This window comes from Sphaerodactylus townsendi, linkage group LG02 (assembly GCF_021028975.2).
Source record: "Sphaerodactylus townsendi isolate TG3544 linkage group LG02, MPM_Stown_v2.3, whole genome shotgun sequence".
NCBI classification, from domain to species: Eukaryota; Metazoa; Chordata; class Lepidosauria; order Squamata; family Sphaerodactylidae; genus Sphaerodactylus; species Sphaerodactylus townsendi.
Genome location: NC_059426.1, coordinates 20,811,187 through 20,836,350, shown reverse-complemented (window position 1 = coordinate 20,836,350; position 25,164 = coordinate 20,811,187). Strand labels below are relative to the sequence as shown.

The 25,164-nt window shown below is 42.9% G+C and overlaps 2 protein-coding genes across 4 annotated transcripts in view; both read left to right on the top strand.

The window, feature by feature from the left end:
• LOC125426207 (aldehyde oxidase 3-like) overlaps positions 1-25,164 on the top strand; it is a 343,943-nt gene that overhangs the window by 113,207 nt on the left and 205,572 nt on the right. The gene's annotated exons all lie outside the window — the stretch shown is intronic.
• Positions 1,408-23,817, top strand: BZW1 (basic leucine zipper and W2 domains 1). 3 transcript variants are annotated; one of them, XM_048486445.1, is made up of 12 exons: positions 1,408-1,545; positions 4,788-4,861; positions 13,303-13,479; positions 13,947-14,041; positions 14,184-14,249; positions 14,469-14,604; positions 15,698-15,807; positions 17,698-17,868; positions 19,050-19,196; positions 19,630-19,768; positions 22,742-22,864; positions 22,951-23,817. In XM_048486445.1, the coding sequence occupies exons 2-12, from the start codon at positions 4,798-4,800 to the stop codon at positions 22,980-22,982; spliced, it is 1,260 nt and encodes a 419-aa protein (XP_048342402.1). In that variant the 5' UTR covers positions 1,408-1,545; positions 4,788-4,797; the 3' UTR covers positions 22,983-23,817. The 3 variants fall into 3 exon arrangements, with proteins under 3 accessions (XP_048342402.1, XP_048342401.1, XP_048342403.1); XM_048486444.1 differs by having other exon boundaries at positions 1,438-1,549; XM_048486446.1 differs by lacking the exons at positions 1,408-1,545; positions 4,788-4,861; positions 13,947-14,041 and having other exon boundaries at positions 13,402-13,485.

The window sequence follows — 25,164 nt, the reverse complement described above, 5'->3', positions numbered from 1 at the left end:
CAGGAACAAGACTTTCACAGCGGTTTCAGACCTCTGAACAGGGTTGGCTGAAACCCATTATTGAACTCATGGCAATTTGTGAGAATTTGAACAATGGACGATGATCCAGCAGAATTCTGTTTGCTGCAGTACAGTACAGTAAGACTAGTCCATTGGTATTGTGAACAGCAGTGGCGCAGGAAGTTAAGAGCTTGTGGTATCTAATCTGGAGGAACGGGGCCATCTCAGCTCTGCCGCTGAGCTGTGGGAGGCTTATCTGGGGGAATTCAGGATTAGCCTGTGCACTCTTCTCACATGCCAGCTGGGTGACCTTGCCACAGCTGAGCTCTCTCAGCTCCCACCTACCACAGGGTGTTTGTTGTGAGGGGAAGGGCAAGGAGATTGTCAGCCCCTTTGAGTCTCCTGCAGGAGAGAAAGGGGGGATATAAATCCAAACTCCTCCTCCTCCTCCTCCTCCTCCTCCTCCTCCTCCTCCTCCTCCTCTTCCTCCTCCTCTTTTTTTTCTTCTTCTTCTTCTTCTTCTTCTTCTTCTTCTTCTTCTTCTTCTTCTTCTTCTTCTTCTTCTTCTTCTTCTTCTTCTTCTTCTTCTTCTGATCAGACTTGTGCCCTGAAGAACTCCAGCTGCTGAAGTCGAGCGTGTTCAACTGAATCACACATCTGGCTCTGGCGCCGTGATTCTCCCCAAACCGCTATTCAGGTGCCAAATCCCCAGCGGGAAAAGCGAGAGATTTAGTGGATTCCTGTTATTGATCACTGCTTATCTTAATTAACAAGTATTGGTTATATGCAAACGTTACCCCGCCACTATGATTTTCCATAATTTCCTAAACCTTGTTTTTGTTTTTTAAGAGGGAGTCATGCCTTTATAGCTCCAGCCCCATTGGATTCTCCTTCGTGCAGAAAATATAGCTATATTTTTCCTACCGAGGTCTGAGTTTATATTCCCACCTAATTAAAGGGATTTAGAGATAGGCTACCAAGCCATCACATCTATGACTCACCGAATTCCCCTTCCCCACCCAATACTGCCTTAATGGACTCTGCCAAAGCTATTCCCAGCACTGCATTGAAAGCGAGCAACTGGCTGCTTCCATCGACCCAGGGGGGAAGCTCATTCTTCGAAACTCGTTCCAATCTCACCGCCCACAACGGACGCATTCCCGTCCCCGCATGACGTCAGACGGGAGGGGGAAAAACAGCGGGAAGGGCGAGCTCATTTTCCAAACGGGGGGGAAGAGGGGGAAAGCAGAAATAATTTTTCCCTTAGTTCTCAGATATGCTGAAAATAAAAATATTAGAGGGGTTTGTTCTGAGTATGAGAATATCCTTTTCCCCTCCCGATGCGCGTCCCTTCTCTCTGCGAGAGGAGTCAAAATGGTATCTACCGCCGCCCGCCCTCTCGCGAGCGTGAGTTCTCGCGTTGTTTTCCCTCCTGCAACGGAAGAGGGGAGGAGCTCCGCCCGCCTCTTTTTCTCCCCTCACCCGTCCTGCTCGCGCCGCCCGTTAACGCTCGTGCTCCTCGGACGTTCCTTTCCTGCCTTAAAAGTCGGTGAGGCTCCAGCGGGCGGGAGAGGGCAAAGCGGGCGGGAAAAGGGAGGCCGCTCTCCAGACGAGGCTGGCCCGTCACGGCCGCGCTGCGAAGGCCTGAGGCCTACTCCCCCTTCCCAAGTGTCGCGCGCGGCCTGGCGGGTAACAAAGCCGCGGCCTCTGTTAGGTAGTGACGCCGCGGAGGTCGGGCAGGGTGGAGGTAGGACACTCCGGCCTAGTCGAGGCGGCGCTGGCAGGCAGGCTTCCCCCCCTTCCCGATTCCAGCTCCTGCCGCGGCCGCCTCCGCCGGGAGGGCTCGGTGGGTGTCCGAGAAAAAGGCTCGGTGGCGGGGAAGGGCTCCCGGCTCCTGCGCTTTTCGCCGGCCTACACCGAGGCGGAGCCACCGTAGAAGCGAAAGGGAGGACGGAGGGCACTGGTGGTATTTAACTCCGCGGCCTACAACTGCTCGTGCTGCGGGCGGAGATTGCCGGCAGGAAGGAGGCGCGATTCTCCCGCGCAGGCTTATTATATAAGGCGGGTTATGCTGGCCGTTCGGCCCCTTCCCTGGCTGAAGGTGGAAGAGCGTGCTGAAGGAATGGGGATGAGTCGATCTGAACACGGGGGGAGCTGGGGACAAATCGTCCCCCTTCAATGCTTCTTGGATTTTCGAGCGTGGAAATAGGACTGCAAAAGACCCGGATCTTTAGGGGATTCCGCACGGCAGGTTAATTCATTTCACTGGAAGGGGAAATGAAGTCATTTACAACGATTGCAACTCGTTATAAATCTGCCGTGTGGAATCCGCCTCTGAGCCAAAATGTTCTAATCCTCGCAGGGGACGTTTGTCTTCTCCGTCCGTATTTTTAGATCACCCCACTGTTTCTTTGTAGCTGCAAAAAATGCTGGCTTAGAACAAGCTTTTGTGTTATGCAGTCTAATCTCAGAGGCAACCAGAGCTGAACACTGCTATCCATTTTTATGCTTCATCTCCCCCCCCCCTTTTTTTCAAATCCTGCTCCTGCTTCTATACTTTGTTTAATATGGAAGGGTGAATAACACTAACTGATACCTTATGACGTTTGCCAAAGTCTGATTAAGATCTTCACTGTTGTTGGTATGCAGTGAAGCATAACAGGGAGAATTGTGCCTGATTGTGAGTGCAGGGAAATTTTAAGGAGTGGCAGATCAGTGCTAGTTTGACCTTAGTGTTATTACCATGTCACCTTTTCAGTCCCCTGATTTGAATTTTAAGCTTGGCCTTGGATGCGCTTTCAATGGCCAGGTAGCTTTCTGAGCCTCATATCTGTGACTTGAAGGTAGTAATAATTTTAAGACAACTGTGGACATTGAGAATTACGTGATACAAATGTTACAAAACCCAATTTCCAAACCTGTTGTGTTGAAAGGCATACTGTAGCAGCCTTTCTCAACTGTTCACATCCCAGAGGCTTCCACTTTGATTTCATTTTTTTACTGAATCTCCAAGCCTCCCCACCCAGTGTCCGCAGTGGATCAGGCAGCACACAGCAAGTCATGCATGCCCTATGGAGGTATCTGTCTTCTATTGTCCACAAAATAATGCTGTAGAAATTATTTCTGCTGCACTTTAAACACAATTTTAAAGTGAGATGTTAGTATTGCCTACACATTGGCCAGAAGATCAGTTCCCAGTGGGTAGCTGACTCTCTAGGTCTGCAGTATTCAGCGCCTCAGGAGTTGCGCGCAACTCTTTCGTATACCCCCTGTGGCACAATTCCCCAATATGTCACCTGCCCCATGGTTTAGGAAAGTGGACAAGGCCCTTGTCTGGTAAGTTTGTGGTTGTGGTTCCCACCTTGAAAGAGCTGCTGCTGGAGGAATAGGCAAGTTGCAAGCCTCTATGAGGTCCCGGCCTCATGCCAGGGTTGGAAGTAAATGTGCCTCTTTTGGTTGGTGCTGATTGAATGTTGAGTCTCTTTGACCCACAAACTGAGTACCACTGTTCTAGGGGCACAACTCAAAATCTCATTCCTTAATTGAAGGGGATTTTATGCAGGAGACATCCAGAGCTGGGTAAATTACATCTAGGTGGAAGCTGATTAAGCATCGGTGCGATGGAAAGGAGTCTGATAAGATGTTCAGGAGTGCTCTTTAAAAAAGGAAACAGACCAGTATCACCAATATCTAATGGAAAGTCAGTATTGACTGTTGTCTATGAGTGTCAAGTGGTATGGCTTTCACTATTGTGAAATGCTTTGGTTTGATAAAAATGCTCAGTTTTATAGCTGAAGGTAACTATGGTAACTACTGCCTTGGAGGCACTCAGCCAATTAAAGTTCCAAAATCTGAGCTCTTGAACCCAACAGTTAATCTAGATTTTTTTTCCTGGCTAGTAGTCTGAGTTGATCTGGAAGCTAGGTGATTGTCTGGGAAGAGAGCAGTTATATGAGGTCCCAAACTTTGAAAGTGGGAGCACTTGTTCTATCAGGTAGAAAATCCTTCCCAAACCACCAAGAGGTCTGTTTTCCCAGTAGCTGTGAGGAGGCCTTGGTCTGCCTTTATAATGGTGGGAGACTTGGATTAAACTGAGGAGATAATTAAGGTAATTGGAAAGCCAGCTGGATGCTATACTTGAGGAATATTGCAAAACCCTGTCACCTTGTAAATCCCACAACATAAAATATGTGTCAGCTGTGCTTGTGGGGTGTCTGTTAAAGTGGCAGGGACCTGATTGAGGTTCCTAGAAATTCCCTCCTTGTCTGAAGCTCAAGAGATCAAAGGGAGACATAAGAGTTGGAATTCTAATAAAACTAAACTATACCGTGGGCATTGCTCTTCTCCAGGAGAACAGAGTGCTGAAAAAAAGCAAAATAACAAGCAGTTGACTTCTTTCCCAGTCAAGATAAAATGAGGATGAGGTCTTCCAAATGTGCCCTCTCCCTGTGCCAGCCTGGAGTGCTCAGCTCCGGGCTACTTGGGCTGTGTAAGTTGAGAATGAGAATTTACACAGCCGAAGTAGCCTGGAGTTGAGCCTATGCTTGCCTAATATAGAAAGATGAGTCCATTTGCCTTCTGTCTGGTACACATGTAAGATTGGCTGTCTAACACCACATTTGGCTTGTCATGTTACACTTGTGCCATGGCAAGCATTGTGATGTATTTCTAAAAGTGACTTTCTTGTTATGAAGAGATGTTGCCAGTTGTTGGCTGCAGTTGATTTTTTCCCTAATCTCTGTTTCCTAATCCTAGCTGAAAATCATTGGATTTGTTTCTTTTCACAGGGTGTCTTTTATGAATAATCAAAAGCAGCAAAAGCCAACGCTATCAGGCCAGCGTTTTAAAACTAGGAAAAGAGGTAAGCCTAATAATGTATCTGCTCATTTAAAGGGTTTTTTAAATCCAGAAACCGGCAACTTACAGTTTGTAACAGTCCAGATATGATAGTGAATGTGTGCATCCATTTATGCGTGCACGACTTATCCTGCAGCTATTGGCTTTGCAGTGGGGTGTTTGCATGGATTTCTGTCCTGCAAAGTGTCCCGAGCTGAGCCACCATCTCTTCCCCACCCCTGGCTTTCTCATTGCTTCTGTGCAACTTCCATTTGGGAAGGTTGCTGCCACCTTTTTTCTTCCTGCCATCATAATGTAACTTTAGAAGACCGTGTCAATTTCTTGTCAGTTTTAGTGTGAAACTAAAACAATGCCCTTCTTCTGAAATGATGGCCTGAAGAATGGGAGGAACTGCAGGGGGAAGGCAGGGAGGAGCGAGAAAACCTGAAGAAAGCTAAATGTATGTTGAACTCCTTCACTTTCCCTTCAAAAGGGGAGGAACATTTTCACACTCGTAGCTTTCAGATTCTCTGATCTGCAGGTGGGGTTACTGCCAAAGAGGGGAAAATGTGAGTGTAACTGTGAATTAAACTCAAAAGGAATGTACGTTCAATTCAAAGGAGGCCACAGGTTTGTAAATGGCCGTAGAGACCTGCATTGCTGTTGTGCTGGACAGAGGCAGACAGAGTTTTACGTTTGCAACAACAATATTTCTCTGTAAAACATATTTAACACTTTTAGCAGAAACTTTGAGCCTCTTTTCTCCTACCTTCCAAAAGGAGGTTTTAATTAATTTTGGGTATGTTTTTTGACTTATGCAATGGAATATTGTTTTATATATTGGTCCGCTACAAACATGGGTTCATTGATTGTATTCCTTTTGATAAAATTAACATGGTTGCCTTTATTTGTTGAGATCATGTCGGTGTCTTTCTGGGGAACCTGCTCAAAATAATTACCAAAGCAAGATTAATAAAAATGACGAACAGATGAAAAAAAAGAAATTAATCAACTTTTAACAGCATGGAAGTAATGCCAACCAGATCAAAGGCACAGCATAAATTAACATCTTATGGCTGACACGTTAAAGAGAAACTTACAAAACAGGCTACAAAAGATGATATCAAAACAGTTTTTTTAAATCAGCCCCTAATTTTAAAAGCTTGTTTAGAAAGAAATATTTCAGCTTGGTGCTTAAGAGTACAATTGGCTCCAGATGATCCTCAAGGGAAACAAAAATCCCCCCCCCCCCCCGCCCCGGTTGAAGAAGCCTCATCTCTGGTCACCATCCCCCTGACCAATGCAAGCAGAAGCACGGAGCAGGGCCAGTGAGGAGGGGCTACACCGACAGGCTGGATAACATGGGAGATGCTGGTCCCAAATGAGTTAGATCCTTCAAGGTAAGAGCCAATAGTTTTAATTGTGGCCAGAAACAAATGGGCAGCCATGTTTTGCGGATATTTCATCAAAAGGTTGATGTGATCCCTATATCTCACTCCTGGCAGGAGCCTGAGTGCAACAGTTTGGACTGGCTACAACTTTTGGCCTGTTTTCAGAGGAAGTTCACTCTTCCCTCTCCTTCTGCAGGGGGCTTTCAGGCAAGGAGTAGATGCTCAGTTAGGATTTTAAGCAGGTTGTGAAAGAAAGCAGTGAACAGCATTGCATTGGATTCCACTCCACATGTGGTAAATGTTTGATGAATAAATCACCAGGAAAAGCCCGCTGGGGGAGTCAGATGGGAGTCCGTCAGATGTGAAGTACCATGGGAACCAGAGTATTGCAGACAAGTGCAGAGCAAGTTCTTCTAAAGGAAATGAGTGGTTCCATTTCATCCTGAGACTGCATCTATGGATCACAACTCGAACATGTGTCTTATTGAGAGAATGGGGAAGTGGGAATTAAGGTTTTACCCCAAGCTTTCAAAGGATGGCAACACTAAGAACTTTAGCCTCCACACAGAGCATATTTCACTTCCTTTTATGATGAAGGTAGTAGCCCCATTGGCTGTGTGACAAGTAGGGTCATAGAATCATACAATTGGAAGAGACCACAAGGGGCATCAAGTCCAATCCCCTCCCATGCAGGAACACATTTTGGTCCATTCAGGAATATGAACCTGTAAGTTGTCACTATGTTAAGGGCTGATTAGAGTTTTCTCTTTAAGTTGAGATCAAAAGAAGTTGCTAAGCTAAGTACTTAAGCATAAGAGTTAACATATGCTGAAGTGAAATGCACTTTTTAAAGGAATGTTTTGATGAAGTTTCATTTCAGTAAGCAAATTGCCCTATAAACTTGCCCTGTAAACCTCGTGTGGCTCCTATAAGTTATACAGACTGCGTTACCAGCACATCGTGGCATGAAATTTGACATCGTGGCATGAGTTTGACATTGAGGTTCCAATTCAGGTTCTGGTTATTTACTTTTACAATGCAAGTTTGATTTAATATAATAGCAAGAAGACTTCTTTATGAAGGTTGTAGAATGCAAGCAGATGGGAAGTCAGGCTGAAATGGCAATCAGAAGTTACAGCAAATCTGAAGTAACCTTGCTCTTTACACCTGGCATGTGAGCTAGGAGGCAAGTATGCCATAATCTTGCGAAGCTGGTTGCCAGATCAGAAATGCTTATTACGCTAAGTTAATTGAGTAAGACTTCTGCCAAAGGGTTAAGCCTATTCTTTGGAAACAAGTCTCGCTTGTTTCAGTGGAATTTATTTCCCAACATAGAATTAGAGTAGCAAAATGGGAAAATCACTTGGCAGAATTCTTGATCAGCCTCATGGAATTATTTATTAGATTTATATCCCAGTGTTCTTTCATCTTGAAACTGAAGTTGACTTGCTTTGGTCCTGGAAGGTCTCAAACACTTTTGGTCCCAAACACTCTTATACCTGCTCAGTTCTAGCAAGGTTGCTGTAATGTGACTCGAGCCAGACATCTGGCCAAATGACTCTAGCAGAAGATGTAGCCTTGATTTGATCCTATAAGAACTACAGTGCTTCTGGTAACTTCAGGAAAGGTTACAATTTAGTAAACCATTTATAAACACATGTGCTATGTTTACAAAATTTATATTCTGTCTTTACAAGGGTAGTTAAGGCTGCTGATAAATTTACATTAAAACACAATTAAAACAAGTCTTCCTCCCAAACATAAAAACATTGGTTAGGAAGGATGAGTCATTGAGGGAATGCCAAGCAGTCAAAGTTTTCACCCACTGACAGAAGACAGCAACAGAAAAGGGCAGATGAGTCTTCCTGTGGAGATAGTTTCAGAGCTTTGTGCTAAGGTGGCATGGATCGCAGCAGATTTCAGTTAGGTTCTCTGGCATGGGGTATAGTAGAAGATTTGCATTTGTATGTATAAATGTCATAAATACGCCAAGTGGTACGCTTTCATATACAAAGTTGATGCTGTAAATGAAGCGTTTCATGTTAAAGCAGAAAAGAATAGGCTGTTAAGAAGTAACTTCAGTTTACTCCAACGTGTATTTTTTTTCTGTAGCTTCAGAACTGCCGGAGATATTGTAACTCTTCATCTTGACTGTTCTTTTATCAAATTCTCTTGGCATATTAGGTTTCTTTTGTTTCAAGAGTAGTGAAATCTGTTAGGCCTTTCACCAGAGGTAACATGGTGTCGTTGTTAGGTCTCACAACCGATAAACGGACCTTGAAGTGTTGATCAGTAGCGTTTATTGACAATGCATCAAAGCACCATATTTGGCAAAGTCAGTTCTGACGAAGCTGGCATTCCCAGTCTCCTGTATTCCCTGTCAAAAGCCCCCCCCCTCCCGTTTTCCCAAGAGAGTTATAAAAAAACAGTCTTTGGAGCTGAGGTACCCCAAGGTCAGCAGCAGATAGCAAGAGAAAGCCACCTGGCTTCCTGCCCTACCAGATAACGGATGTAATACAGTTCTCATGGGACAGAGGTACCAGGAAGCCTAGTTGTGTGAAGCCATAAAGTAGAGATCAAAGAAAGAATGCACAGACAGCAGTGGATACATATGGCATGCTGGTTACATATATCTTTCTAGCATCATCAGTGTGTTATCTTAAGCAGTTACATTGGCTTGGGAATGTATCTCAATCACATAAATAGCATCCTCCTGACAGTCATGATCAGGCTTATTCTGGCTCAATCCTGTCATGTCTCTGGGACGGGATGTGGGGTCCTTTCTCAGCTGTTCATGAGCTGGTTTTGCTTTCTGCTTAAACTGCTCATTTAGACACCTGCTGGCTTTTGCACTTCAAAGCATTGGAAGTGTGTGTTGTTTTGTTCCAGTGAAGGCCGTGTGAATGGGTGGAGGCTGCCTCCTTTGGGAACTGGGACCAAAGAGTGGTGTTGTGTGATGTAGAAGGGAGGCATGTTGAGGGGATATAATGGAAGATGTTTTGGCACTTCACCTTAAGATCTGTCAATGGACATCTAAACACTGTTTTCTGATGCTGTTTTCAATAAAAGAATTTGCTTGAATATGAAGCCTCATTATTGAACAAACACAGTGCTCTTATCTTCAACAGATTCCGGTGGGCCAATAGTAGCGGTGTAAAATGGTTTTAAATGGTGTAAAAGGGTTTACACCGTTTTCATACCGCTGTTTTTGGCCCACATGGAATCCGCCTTCCACTGGGTTCCCAAGTTTTGCAACTACCGTGTACAGGCAGTAATGGTTTTTGGTGCTCTGATGAGAGATCTGTGGTCAGACACTAGGAAGCTGGTTAGTCCAAGGTCTTGTGGCAGGTAATGCCGTACCTGGTCTTTTCTGCATGAGTGCCACAAGATGTTCTTTTTTCCTTTTAATTCTGCACATTTTTTCCTCTGTTTGATTCTGGAAATGTTTTCCTTTAGTTTTCCCTTCATTTTCCTGAGCACCTTTTACCATGATAATTTTTCAATCCTTTTCCAGTCCAGCTTCTTTTGAGTGTGCGATCAAATTAAAATTATCTTTATTTCTCCACCCCCCAAACACCTGGCCCTTATCCACACCACCAAATAGTAGCCCAGGATTTTAAACGTTTTTTCTCTTTTGTCGTATCAAGCTTGTGGTGGAATGTTGAGGCAGAGATACAAACCAATAGGATTGATTTTTATGGAGTGGGGAGTGGGTGGACTACAATGTAATATTAGGGCAAAGACACAAGCCAGGTCCATTTTGTCCTATTTGTTAATTTTCTCTACAGTAAGCAATGTAACCTTAAGGCAAAAGTCCGCAGTGTAGAGCCAGTGAAATTGAAAAGTGAGGTCGTAGTTGCAGGAGGAAATTGACAGGGATTGCTGCAGTAAGAATGGTGTGTTACTGCAGCTCTAGTTTGGCCGAAAAATGTGGTTAGGGAGGCCCTAGAACTCAGAGCATTCTACAACAAAGAAGCTCCGACATGTTGAATTCTGTAGCAGAGGAATATACAATCTACCAAATCCTTTTCCACCAAAAAATCTAATCGCAGTCAGTCTTGGTGCAGTGGAATTTAAATAATCAATTTTAAGCACAGCCTTAATCAAAATCATAATTCTGTGCACTGTTAAACTTGGCAGTTTGATAAGAGAGCGTTTATAGTGCGTCAGCCAAACTTGCCTTCTCCCCAACCGTAGAGCTCTTACTTTAGTTTTTCTAGCACTTGCCATTTTGTGTCATTTTCTGGAGCCATGCTGCCATGGCCAGTTGCAAAACGTTCCCAAGAGTTTCCTCTGATTGAAGCTCACCCGATGACCATTTCCCTGTAAAAAGTTGATGAGTCAAGATTGTTTTCCCTGGCAATCCTGTGTACATGTTATTTTTTCTGTTTTGTTTTGAGGGGGTGTTGTCGTAGAAAGAGGGATGGAGGATTGTCAGAGATAAGTCTTCAATTTTTGATCTAAGTTAGGGAAACAAGGTTATAATATGGTTATATCTGCGTTGGCTATTTTTTAGAAATGGAATTTCATTTACAGTACTTACTAAGATTTACAGTACGTACTAAGTTTTCTGTTTTTGATATGAAGGAAAAGTTTATTGTATTATGGATTACTTCTGCAACGGGTGATGGGCGGGAAGTCCAAATAGTTATTTGTAGTTTTTGTAGTATAGAGTGACTGGATCACTATTGTATAATTGTTCCTATTAATTTTGTTGTAGTTATAAAAGCAATAAAAATATTTTTTGAAGAAAAAGACACGTATGCAGGATTGCCAGAGAAAACAAACTTTATTCATCAACTTTTTTCATTGAAATGATGATCGGATGAGCTGTAAACAGAAGAAACTCCTGGAAACATCCTTAAAATGACCGCTTCTGAAGCTGACAGAAAATGGCAGAAGCTATGAAAAGGAAAATTAGAGTACTAAGGTGTTGGGGTGAGAAAATAAGATGTGACTTTGTGTGCCTCTCCCCAGGCTTATTCACAAACAGCTACAGAGTTGCGAGGATAATTTTGCTATTTCGCATAGTAAAATCCAGCTGCAAAGTGGATTGCAAGGGCATTATTCTGCATGTGTGGAAGGGGCCTAGGTGAGCCATGAAGCATTCCACTGCAAAGAAGTTTCAGGAAGAAGCGGTGGATGAATTTACAATTTTACCTCAACCTTTTCATGGGGAAGGGTATAACATCTTTTTGTGAGATGGAGTATAAGAATAATCAATGCATGTATTGCAGATCAAATTTGGCTGAAAAATGTGGCTCGGGGGGGTGGACTATATGTTTCTGTTTCTTCAGGTAATGCTCCAGATGTTTTTGGGCTTCCATTTTGGGTTGGTAGTTTTTAGTGGTACAAATAAAGACTTAAGACATTTTTGAATTACACTAATATAACTGCACAGTAACACTAGAATGCCTACAGAAAGGAAGGGGAGAGGGTTGTTCGTCTATGTCACAGGTGTCAAACTCACGGCCCTCCTGATGTTATGGACTACAGTCATGCTGGCAGGGAATGATGGGAACTGTAGTCCATAACATCTGGAGGGCTGCGAGTTTGACACCTATGTTATATGTCAAGGATGAAATCCCACTACCATCAGAAATAATACATTTTCAGCAGTAACGTATGGAATAAATGCAACTGAAGAGACACGTGAAGGTTTCCAAAATAATGGGGGAAAGGAGGTGTGCAGAATGATTTCATAGAAAATGTTTCCAAGACACAAAGTTTGATCACTGGGAAAAGCTGTTCTTGTGGAAAAGGCTGCTTTAGACTTGAAAACTCATTAAGGGTGTGGTGTGTGTGTGTGTAGAAGCAGACTATCTTGCAAGGATTTCTCATAAGAGAACCAGGATAGCTTGGAAGTTCGAAAATGTTAAGATTTAGATCTTAGGAATCCCCAGTGAAGGGTACTCAGTGTGGTTCTTGCCAAAAAAGTTTATTAAAAATTGAGAAGAGCACCTGTCTTTAGGTAAGGCTGAATGCTTAAGCATGAATGCATGACTTGGAACGACTTGAAAAGTGGATGGTGCCTCGGCTAATACTGAAGGCTTTTGTTGCAACACTGCCATGTGGGGGCCGCATACATCTACGCCAGAAAGCAATACAAAACCTAAATGTAGTAGGGCTTGAGGGAGTGTCTAATCACCACTTTGCTAGGAACTACAATATTTATAGTCAATATTTGACTGGGGTTATTTTAAATTGGGTTCAGGCAGTACCCACCCACCAGCTAGCTGTTCTGTGCATGATGTTTCTCCCCTTGCCTCCAGCACACATTGAACAACAGCTGTTGAATTGGCAGGCTCCTTAACTCAGCAGTATGTTGACATTGCATAACCATGTTTGCGTACATGCTGCTTTGTACTGTTGGAACCCTCTTGTCTCAAAAAGCATACCAGTCTCCAGCCTTTAAAGGCTTACACATTTTTTCATTCGGGTTTTTATCCCCTGCTTTCGCCCAGTGGCACTCAAAATGGCTTATAGCATCATTCTCCCCTCCATTTTATTTTCATGCCGACAATCCTGTGAAATAAGTTAGACTGACAGTGACTCTGATCCACGATCTAGCAAGCTTCCATTGCAGTGCAGGAATTCTCTCAGATCTAGGCTGACACTCTGAACGCTGCAACATCCTGGCTTTCAGGTGCCTGCTGCTGCTTTTACTGGGCGACTTCTTGCACGCTGTTTCTGATCATCTCTCAAACGATGCTTCCAAGAATAAAAATTTACTTCTCCGGTCTGTTCGGCGCCTTGCAGCTTTACTAGTTTCTCAGCATGAATTAAGCAGCTGTGTGGTATTCTGATGTTGTCTCCAGAAACATTTATATGTCAAAATGTCACTTAAAATGCAGTTGGTTGAATCTTAATGCACTGTGATTGGAAGGCACTCAGCTTCCCCACAGCAGCCACTTGTGCCCCGGAAAGGTTGTGGCGAAGAAATGACACCTCTCGCCTTCCTGTCAGCCAGGAGAGCCTTTTGGGTCGCAATTGGCTGCTGAGGTAAAGTGGAGCCAAATGGCATACTTGGCTTCTAAGATCTAACCCAGCATTATTGTTTATTTATATTTTGCAGATGAAAAAGAGAGGTTTGACCCCACTCAATTTCAGGACTGTATTATTCAAGGTTTAAATGAAACTGGCAGTGACTTGGAAGCAGTAGCGAAATTTCTTGATGCTTCTGGAGCAAAGCTCGATTATCGTCGCTATGCAGAGACACTCTTCGACATTCTGGTGGCTGGCGGAATGCTGGGTAAGTGTTCTTAGACAAGGTCTTTTCACCAGCAGGCCTTGGGTGTATTAAATTACAGTCTGTGTTTTATTTCTGCAGTTTATGTATCTTCTGTAACCCCCACCTGCCCCCCCAAAAGACACTTCTATTAAAACATGTTGGTGTTTTATTTGGCAAACGTATAAAATATGCTGTACAAGAAGCATGGTGTGCCCTGTGGAATTCAGTCGTTCATTGGCACTCGTGTTGTTTCATGTGAGTCTTTGGTATCCAGTGTTCTCAAAAAAAGTTGGAGCTAAGTATGGGACAGGTTTTTATCTTAGCTTATTTGTCTCCAAGTCAGCTCTTGATATAAGCAATATAGTCACTTCAGGTGGCATGCTATGAAATCTAAACATCCTCAGCAGTGCTTGGTAGTCTTGCTAATTGAAGTAGCAGAGTGTTTGGGGATACTTTTTCTTCTAACCTAAACATCCCCTTCTTAATAGCCCCAGGTGGTACGCTGGCAGACGACATGATGCATACAGATGTCTGTGTTTTCGCAGCACAGGAAGACCTAGAAACGATGCAAGCATTTGCTCAGGTTAGTTCTAAACTCGCAGACTGTTTTGTGTTCCACCTCTGTATCGATATAGTCACATCCAAAGGCAAGACTGAACAGTTGTAGCTTTAAAAAGCACATTTAAGTCTCTTTCTGTAAAGTGACCACCAGTTTTGTTTTCTAGGTCTTTAACAAGTTGATCAGGCGTTACAAATACCTGGAAAAAGGCTTTGAGGATGAAGTCAAAAAGGTTGGTTGTAATTTGAAATGGCATCATTTCTGCGTCACTGTCTTGCAAATATGATTGTTTTTAACAGAAAATTAGTGGAACGGCTCCTGACAGACTACTTACTGGACCATTCTGAGAAAAGTGATGGTGTTTCTTTGGTTCCAAGAATCAGTGCCTTTAGATATCGTGGTGATGTTGCCTGATTTGAAAATATTGACTTCACTATCTTTCCTTTTGCAGTTGCTGCTATTCTTGAAAGGTTTTTCAGAGTCTGAGCGGAACAAACTGGCCATGCTAACGGGTATTCTTTTGGCCAATGGGACACTTAATGCATCAATTCTCAACAGCTTGTATAATGAGAATCTAGTCAAAGAAGGTAATTTAAGATACCTGGAGATATGAGTGAATGTTCCTTGAAACAAGCTGTAATATGTTGATCTATCTGTGGTTTGTAGCTAGCTTAGCTGGCTTCTAAAAGTAGATTTAAAATCTTGGCATAAAAAAGAAAGGACTGCGGGGGGTGCCATTAGATTGCCGTGGATGCCTCAATCACAGTCAGGGGTCTGCAACCTGTGGCTCTCCAGATGTTCATGGACTACCATGCTGGCAGGGGCTGATGGGAATTGTAGTCCATGGACAGTTGGAGAGCCGCAGGTTGCAGACCCCTGGGCCAGATGAGTACAGTTGTCCCTTCCACACCGCAACTTTCCCCATTGCAGTTTTGATATGTCGTAGGTTGGCATAAGAAATTAAATGAGCATTTTTGAGGAGTTTTGTGGAAGCCGCAGATGGCACAGAAATAGTTTAGAAACTCAGAAGTGCATAAAATATCTGTACAGTGTTGTATAATATCAACCTATTTGAATATCATGAATATACACAATTTCTTCTTTAAAATTAAAGGGAAAAATTTCGGATTTCCTCTCTGGCATGAAGGGAGGGCCAAAAAATTGTGGGGTGGGGATGCCGCACCCCTAACCCCAGTGATGTGGAAGGGATAACTGTATGCGTTATCCAAGGCTTTGTTTGCTGGCCAATGAAGCTCCTGTCCATCTCTACTTGTTGGCTTGTGGACATTGACCTATGACCTCTATTCTCAGCATTTACTTTATAATAAAATTAGCATTTTAAAAAATTAAAAATGAGCACAAAGGTGCTCATTTTGCTGAAATCTGTAGTGGAGCAGACTTTGCCTTTGTTTTGATAATGAAGCAGAAGCTCTTTCATGGGCTTCTTCCCATTGTGGTTTTTGAACACAAGACTCTGGGACCTTCTATCATCTAGCACGTCATCTTGAATATTTTCTCATGAACACAATCTCTTTTTGGTATATGACTGCATATAACAAAGAAGCTCCCGCCTTCAGAACTCTTGTGGCTGTGTGGGAAGGGGCTTGTGACACGTGCCAAAGGCTGGGATTTGTAGAGGTCCCGCTTCCAGCCAAGTAACCTTCCCAATTTTCCATGCAGGCGTTTCAGCAGCCTTTGCGGTAAAGCTGTTCAAATCATGGATAAACGAAAAAGATATCAATGCAGTGGCTGCTAGCCTCCGTAAAGTCAACATGGATAACAGGCTGATGGTGAGTCATGTGCATCTTGACTCCTGTAGAATAACTACGTCAGGGGTGACAATGGAACAGCTTTGGATGCATTCTTCAGTTGCGCTCTGCAGTTAATCACTTTAAACCGAGCTGTTCCTCCGGGCCTTTGGGGATGCTGGCCGCTGAGTCCACCTCTCTCTGTTTGCCCTCTCTGTTTGCAATGTGGGTCATCTGATTTGAACATCTGCCAGTCCCCTCCCGGTAGTTAAATACCGGACGTCATCCATCTATTTTAATTAATTAACTATAGAAGATTACTGCGGCAAATGTTTTTAACGTATTTATTGTTTTAACTGAGTTTATTCGATGTATTGTATTTTATTGTTCTGTAAACTGCCCTGAGCCCTTCGGGGGTAGGGCGGTCTACCAAATCGAATTAATAATAATAATAATAATAATAATAATAATAATAATAATAATAATAATAATAATAATAATAATAATAATAATAATAATAATAATAATAATAATATGTGAAAAATGTGAACATGTGAAACATGTGAAAAATGTGAACATGTGAAAAATGTGAACATGTTAAAAATGTGGTCAGCAGAGAATATGTCCAAAGGGTCAGAAAAATTTTGAAGAGCAAACTAAACGGCGGGAATACGATCAAGGCTATCAACACCTGGGCCATACCCGTCATCAGATACACTGCTGGAATTGTGAACTGGACGCAAGCAGAGCTGGATGATCTGGACAGAAAAACAAGAAAACTGATGACAATCCACTACTCATTACACCCGCGTTGACAGACTTTACCTACCCAGAAAATCAGGAGGTAGAGGGCTTCTGCAAGTGAAACAAACGGTGGAAGAAGAGAAACATGCACTGGCAGATTATGTGAAAAACAGTGAAGAACCAACATTGATGGAAGTCAACAGCAGAAAACTGCTCAAAGTGCAAAAGACAAAGAGTGAATACCGTAAAAATACACTGCAAAGCAGAAGAGAAAACTGGCAAAAGAAGGCTCTCCATGGACAGTTCCTAGAAAAAATTGAGGACAAAATTGACAAGGAAAAAAACCTGGTTGTGGCTCACAAATGGAACTTTGAAAAAGGAGACTGAGAGCTTGATTCTTGCAGCCCAAGAACAAGCAATTCGAACAAACGCCATCAAAGCCAGAATTGAAAAGTCAACTACAGATCCCAAGTGCAGACTCTGCAAGGAAGCAGACGAAACAATAGATCACATACTTAGCTGCTGCAAGAAGATCGCGCAGACGGACTACAAGCAGAGGCATAATACTGTTGCTCAGATGATTCACTGGAATTTGTGCCACAACTACCATCTGCCTGTGACAAAGAACTGGTGGAATCACAAACCTGAAAAGGTCACTGAAAATGAACACGTAAAACTACTCTGGGACTTCCGAATTCAGACTGACAAAGTTTTGGAACACAATACTCCTGACCTCGCGATTGTGGAAAAAAAGAAAGTGTGGATAGTTGATGTTGCAATTCCTGGTGACAGCAGGATTGATGAGAAGCAACTGGAAAAACTTACACGATACGAGGATTTAAGGATTGAACTACAAAGACTCTGGCACAAACCAGTAAAGGTGGCCCCAGTGGTGATCGGCACGCTGGGTGCAGTGCCTAAAGATCTTGAACGGCACTTAAAAACAATTGGCGCTGACAAAATCACCATATGTCAGCTGAAAAGGCCACCCTACTCGGCTCTGCACGCATTATTCGTCGATACATCACACAGTCCTAGATGCTTGGGAAGTGTCCGACGTGTGATGTAATACAAAATCCAGCATATTGATCTTGTTTGCTGTGTATAACTGTTTTGTATCAATAATAATAATAATAATAATAATAATAATAATAATAATAATAATAATAATAATAATAAATGTTTCAGGAACTATTTCCAGCCAACAAACAAAGCCTTGAACACTTCACAAAGTACTTCACGGATGCAGGACTGAAGGAACTATCTGAATACGTCCGGAACCAGCAAAGCATTGGGGCTCGTAAAGAACTGCAGAAAGAACTCCAAGAGCAGATGTCACGTGGGGACCCATTTAAGGATGTATGTATGCTTGCTTACTCTCTGTTCTTAACTGGTACAATTCTAATGGTAGCTGCTCTGTGCTTAGTGACTTTTTCAAAAGGCAGAACTTTAATCAATGCTCGCCAGAAATGTAAATGGGAACCAGTTGGCGTTCTGCTGACTATTAATGCAGCTACACATGTAAAGGCCCTGCCTTCATGTCACTCTAGCTCTTACATTCTCATCTGTTATGAACTGGGAGACAGTGGTATCCTCTGACTGAGTGGCTAAGATTTCAGTGTTGATATCGAGCATTGTTGAGCAAGGACATTGATAAAAGTGATAAGTTCATAGATCTCTCATAGTACGCGTAAAACACAACTCTTTTTGGAAGAATGCTGTGATCTTGTCAGTCTTTATGTGTCACCTTTCTATGGTTAATTACAGAACCATTAAGTTGTAATTACTATGTATGGTTGATGTTTTGCCCAGGCAGATTAGGAATTGCAGAAATATCTGTTCTGTGCCTTGATGCATCTGCAGTGGATCTTGAAAAATCCTGTTTATACATGTTCAGTGGCTTTTAAGGTGCTCCAATGACGACAGAAACCCAGGAATGTCACTTATTTGTTACAAGGGCTGAATATGACAAATGTAATTTGGTTGGGGGGGGGGAGGTGCCTGGACAGGTGAGCCCTCAGAGGGAGGCTATCTTAAGAGGGCTTATCAGGCAAACCCACCCACCCACCCCCACTGTCATATCAAAAACAAGGGGAGATGCCTCAGCTGGCTCGTGGACCTGATAAACCCCTCAAGAGGCTGGATCCATCCCCCAGACTGCATGTTTGACACCCCTTCAGTTAACCTCTGCTTTTTAATGGCCATAATGTAATGTATTTCACATTTTCATCCTACCCTTCTTTCAGGGAGTGCAGGGTGGCCTCAGTGGAGCTGTCCCACTTGATTCTCTGAACAGTCCAGTGAAATCAGCCAGGCTAAGAGAGCGGGTGGGCTTTGGCAACCTTCTGGGCTCTGAGGCTAAGTGAGATTTGATCTTGGACTCCTGGTCAAAACCAACATGGGCGTAGCCTTGTTGCTTCTGTGGTGGTCTGGTTGGTATTTAGGTTTGCATTAAGCTGTATTGAAAGCTATCCTAAGTAAAGCTTGTCTGGACTGGAAGAAAGAAGGGTGTTTAACTCACCAAAATTATATTTATTCAGATCATCTTGTATGTCAAGGAAGAGATGAAAAAAAACAACATATCAGAACAGACTGTGATCGGCATTATCTGGTCCAGTGTGATGAGTACCGTGGAATGGAATAAAAAGGAGGAGCTAGTAGCAGAACAAGCCATCAAGCACTTGAAGGTATTTGCACCCTGACTTCAGTTAGATGTATTAATTTTCTACTCGGGTTAGAAATGGAAAGATATTTATGTGCTGATGTGAGTAGCAGCCAGGAAATTTCACACAGTGAAGGTAAAAAAGGTGAGATTTTTGAAATGGCTTCAGTTCGGGGGCCTGCTTCCTTAACGTTGAACTCTCGAACCGTTGCAAAGTTTATTAGATTCACCATCTTCCCCTCCCTGTAAAGCTTCCTACAGACTCCATTCAAGAGCTGCCCATCCCATTAATTTTCTGACAGCAAAGCTCAGATTTGTTTAGGCTCCCCAGGTGTGTCACAGGAAGCTGTTTGACCAAGCGTGGAGTTTCATAGTAGCATGTAACAGTGTTGTGGAGTGTCATATAACAGACTTTGGGTGTGGTGGATAGGAAATGTGATGGCTGCCTCTTTCCACAGCAATACAGCCCTCTCCTCGCTGCCTTCACAACCCAAGGTCAGTCTGAACTGACGCTGTTGCTCAAGATTCAGGAGTACTGTTATGACAACATCCACTTCATGAAGGCCTTCCAGAAAATAGTGGTGCTCTTCTACAAAGGTAATTATGGGCTTAATTTAACTTGAGGCGAGAAAATATGGGAACACAAAATTGTAGCTTCTGCTGCAACCAGTGTTAGGTTTCTCACTGCAAGCAGGAAAACTACAGTTGCAGCTTAGTGTTCTGGTGTAGGCTCAGCAGAGAGCTCAGAGTTATTTGTGCTTCACAAGCCATTATGCTATCAGGGGTCTGCAACCTGCGGCTCTCCAGATGTTCATGGACTACAAATCCCATCAGCCCCTGCCAGCATGGTCAATTAGCCATGCTTGCAGGGGCTGATGGGAATTGTAATCCATGAACATCTGGAAAGCTGCAGGTTGCAGACCCCTGTTGCAACGTTCAATTAAAGCTGGCTGTTGTGGGTTGTCTGGGCTGTTTGGCTTGGGTGTGATAGTTATAATAAAGCATCTGTTAGTCATTTAGAAGGATCAATGGGCTCTATCATCAGTTTGTTCTCATTCTCTCAGACTTGCATGGTTTTGTCCTGTTGGTTAACGTCTCACATAATATTTATTGGGCAATATAGGGGGGAATCAAGGTCACAGTTGGTGGCCTCCTCTGATCAGTTTCAGCACTTTCCCCGGATTTCATTCAGATGTGGAAAAAGTGGCTACATTTTGGCACCTTTCTGGTGTTTGCTAAATGGTAGCAGTTGCATGTAATTATCGGATAGAGACGCTATCCTTCCTCATGTTGCTTTATTCCTGCAATATAATCCAGATGCTAAGCAGGGTTGAACTATCAATATACTGGCAACACACGTCAAGACTTTTGTTTTGAGGTAGCAGAGGATGGTGGGACTATGGTACTATGGAGGCCATGGTTTCCATGTGAGCAAAAAAATTATGATTGTCTTATTGGCTTATCTTGTTCTCTCAACTGAACTTGGAGACTATTTTACTCTGCTAGAGAAGCTTGCAGAGCAACACAAAGCCCCTGTGTTCATGCTTCAACGGTTCTTCGTGTGTTACAAAGCTTAGTACTTAGTGCTTTTCCCCCTGCTTGGGAAATACCTTCATATTTATAATCAAAGCCACTGTGAAGAGATTTAACTGCTACAGAACTTTCTAGCCAACCTGTGTAGAAAGTATCTCAATTTAGTTATCTGTCAGACACCAAGACCAAGATGTCTTTTATATGGTGTGTGTATGTGTCAAACAAGCAAAACCAAGGTTTAAATTTTTTTTTTAGGAGATCATGGTTAGAGTTTGTTTGTTTGTTGCATTTCTACACCGCCAAATCTCCTGGAGGACTCAAGGCAGTTTACAATTAAAAACATATAAAACAATATAATACAATAAATAATACAAAAATATATACAATTAAAAAGCTTTAGAAACAGTTTCAATAAATAGCATAAGAACCTACAAGAGGACATACAGAATATAAAAACAGATGTGCACTTTACATCCTGATGGGAACATGGATGACACTAAGGAAAGGGATGCCCAGCTGGCCTGGCAGAGAAGGCCCAGCAGGCGGAAGGGCCTTGAGAAGAGTTCAATTCCACTTAGAATTACACAGCAGGTATCTGCCAATTTTGCACACATTTCGTATTACATCCTTGCATCTAATTTAGAAGACCCGTCTAATTCAGTCAGGCTGACCCTCAGGTAAGTGTTCTTAGGATTTCAGTCTGACTTGCAACGAGTGTTGCCAACTCAGGATTGGGATATTCCTGGAGATCTGGGGGTGGAAGCTCCACATGGTATAATAGCACAGTGTCCATCCTCCTGAACAGCCATTTTATCCAGGGGACTGATCTCCGTAGCCTGTAGATCAGTTGTAATTCTGGGAGATCTCCAGGCCCCCCCTGGAAGTTGGCAGCATAGGAGGGAAGGACAGAGGATGACGTCGCATATAAATGCATGTGGACTTGTTCACGTGCCATGATTCCATGGTGTGACATTATGTTTCACGTAACATAGAAGGGTCCTTTGAGGAGAGAGGGATGGGAGAAATGCTCAGCGAATCCATTGCTCCCCAGGGAAATTTTAAATATACATCCTCCTACATGCATACCCTGTCCTAACAGGGAATATTTTGTTAGCAGTCAGATGCATGCATAAGTAGTTTTTCCCCCCCTAATGTATCAGGCATTAGACTAAGGTACAAGGAGGTCAAATGATTTAGTTGCCTGAAGGTGTGACCTTATTTGCAGTCTTTGTGATTGGTTGAGACAATAGAAATTCACCCAGTGGGTAAAGCACATCACATGGCACACACCTGTTTGCACGGACCAAAACAAAAGTTATCACGTTCCTAATTTGCAAAATAATGTTTAAACAGATTCTACAAGGGTAGCTTGTTGCATCCAAAAGAGCAAAGATTCCTGACTAACATTTATTATGATACAAGCTTTGATGAGTCAGAAGTTTGTTTCACCACGTGAATAAAGTGTTACACATGTGAAAAGATATGTGAATAATGCATCTGGAAGAAAGGACTTTGGCTGACGAAGGGTTATATCAAAATAACTGTATTGGGATTTAAGGTGCCATGACACTTGCTGCTAAATTTAAACAGCATAAAATGAAATCTGAATCACCATATTAATAACTTTCTATTCACCAGATAATAACAACAATCTATCTCGTATTACATTTGTGACAGTGAAATCTCTTACTGACTGCTATGCCTCAGAAGCAGCTTTTTCTAGACCATCTGTAATGGTGTCATCAATAGTTTTACTGTTCTAAGAAGCAAGACTTGTCCTTAAACCTATTTAATTGTAATAGTTAAGCAGGTTCTCTAGCAACCTAGATGAGCATCCCATGAAGATAGACATTTTATATAAAAAGTAGAGGCAGGCACAGTCCCGCCACACCACAGTATGTTGGGTCTCTTGAGAAGAGACATGGCAAAGAAACTTCTGACACAAGGAGCCAGCCCTTGCAAGCATTTGTGTCTAAGCCCTTCTCTGTCCTGAAGTTTGCTTCGTGTCGCTTATTTCTCATGCCTTCTTTTCAACAGCCGAGGTGTTAAGTGAAGAACCCATTCTCAAGTGGTATAAAGATGCCCACCTTGCAAAGGGAAAGAGCGTCTTTCTGGAGCAAATGAAAAAGTTTGTAGAATGGCTCAAGAATGCCGAGGAAGGTCAGTTGGCCTAATTTAGACCCTACTTAGATTATTACACTGTGGCTGCCCGGGATGTACTCACGGTGTGCCTTTTTTTCTTGCAGAATCTGAATCTGAAACGGAAGAAGGCGACTAAGTTGTCAAACTGTCAACAGTAAAGCAAACAGGAGCTGTAGATAAAATGTCATGTCTTGTGTCCTTCTGATTCTTGCATCCCTACCTCCCTATATCAAGCGTGATATAAGGGCTTTCATGGCAAATTTATTTTGGGTTCTCTATGGGGAGAGAACACTGAATTTGGGTTTTTTAAAACCATGTGTTAGTAGCTTACAGGAGCTATGAATTTTGATCCTAACATTGCATTAATCCTTTCAGTTACATTCTACCTCCTGTATTTTCTACTGTAACATAATTTAAGGCCTTCCACAATTTGAATTCATTTTATCCCTGGGTTTTCTATAAAGTTTACAAGTAGACATGATTGGGGGGGTGGGGGTGGGAATTTGTTATACAAATTCTGTTTGCAAATTAAACTGTACAAGTATCCAAAGTCAAGAGGCCATGTGTGTGGTTTTGTGAAGGGGTGGGGGATGGTGTAACTGGACCTGAGAATTAATTTGAGTTTTCCCATATAAGCCTCTGCAGTTCAGGCCACGGCGCATTTTCCTTTAACTTTCTGGTTCCTGTATTCTCGCAGTTTTAATGTAGTAACGAACTCTGCCTAATCAATCGTCAGTTTGTCTGCAAAATAAGATTAAAGAATTAAAAGGCTTGCCACTTTTGATGTTCAAATCCCTAAAACAGTTTTATATCGTTGACGACAAGAATAGCTTTTATCAGGTCCTTTTATTTTCTCAATTACAGCCTGCTTGAGGCTGTGGGAAAGCGGCAGTTTTCTTAATGTGAACAAAGTGAAACTGAAGGATCAGTAGCTGACCAATGAATAAAGAATTAAAAGAGGACTTGGAAAACAGTTTGTTCTGCTGTAACATTGACTCAGGCAATTGGGAACACGGAACACTGGAGGTTTGGGAGTCCCATCTGACTAACAGGAAGCTGCCTTCCTGACTAACAGGAAGTTGTCTTGGAATGAATGGGGAATGTCTTCTCATGGGCCTGAAATGGCTGTTTTTCAACCAGATGGCACAGATGCCATAGGAGCCCTGGTGTTGCCTGCCCATTAAAGACCTCCCACCACGGACTCAAGTTTTAAGCATATTGAACCAAGGAGGCCAACTCTGTGGGTCCTTGAACAAGATAACCCAAGTCCTCCTATTAGCCTCCACTGTTTCCTGGAGGGGAGGATCGATATGCTGACAGTGCACCATTGTGTGTTTTCTTAATCTCCTGATGATACAGCAGAGTTCTAGCATCACTGCCTGGTCACTGGTCAATTGGCTAAAGGTGAACGAATTGAAACTAATCCCTGAAAAGATCATGGGAGTTGGGAAGGCAGAGGGCTTGAAGGACATAGTTCTCCCCATTTTCAGTGGAGTTCAACTGACTTAGCCACACATTCAAGGGCAACCATTGGCCAAAAGCCTCCAAATGCAAGGAACCCAATGTCAACCTTGGGAATCCTGGCACAGCAGGAGCTTCACTTTAGGTGCTTTTGTGGGATCTGCTTAAGCCTATTTTAAACTAATATTTCTTGCTTCAATGTTATTTGAAGGGGGGGGGTTCATATGAGTGGCAAAAACAAAGTTTTTAGGCATGGTATTTATTTTTCTACATGAGCTATCTGTAAACTCTGTATTGTGGGTATTCTGGGCTGTGTGGCCATGGTCTGGTAGGTTTTGTTCCTAACATTTTGTCTGCATGCACAACTGGCATCTTCAGAGGCATGTCACACTAACATTCGATCCCATTGCTGAGAACAGCTGGCACCTTCCTGTTACCTGGAAAACCTGGAGCACTGCCTAGCCCTCCATTTATTTAATCTTTGGGTTGGGATCACTACCGGTATTTCGAGACTCCCAAATGTCACCTGAATTTAAGGTATTTTATAGACATATCTGAATGCACAAACCTAACTGTAATCTATTAAATTTAGCCCAGAAAGCGGTGCTAAGTACTCACCCCTTCTCTTGCAGCATTTAAAGACTGCTTAACATAGAGAAACATTAGTTTTTAACACCTGGAGACCTCTGAAGCTTGCATATTTATTTGCTGCTCATAATGCTTGAATGTAAGATCCCGGCAGCAGTGAAAACCAGAGGGGAAGGGGAAGGACAGCCCCTGCAGTTCTAGGGAGGAACATGTTTTCTACAGCCCTGCTTGGACAGTAGGGGGCGTAACCAAGCCATATGTGAATGACT

Excerpts from the sequence above, each read along its gene's own strand:
- BZW1 (XM_048486445.1), top strand. The coding sequence starts at position 4,798 with ATGAATAATCAAAAGCAGCAAAAGCCAACGCTATCAGGCCAGCGTTTT. Across the intron at positions 13,480-13,946 it reads GGTGGCTGGCGGAATGCTGG|CCCCAGGTGGTACGCTGGCA; the intron begins GTAAGTGTTCTT and ends CCTTCTTAATAG. Across the intron at positions 14,250-14,468 it reads TTGAGGATGAAGTCAAAAAG|TTGCTGCTATTCTTGAAAGG; the intron begins GTTGGTTGTAAT and ends TTCCTTTTGCAG.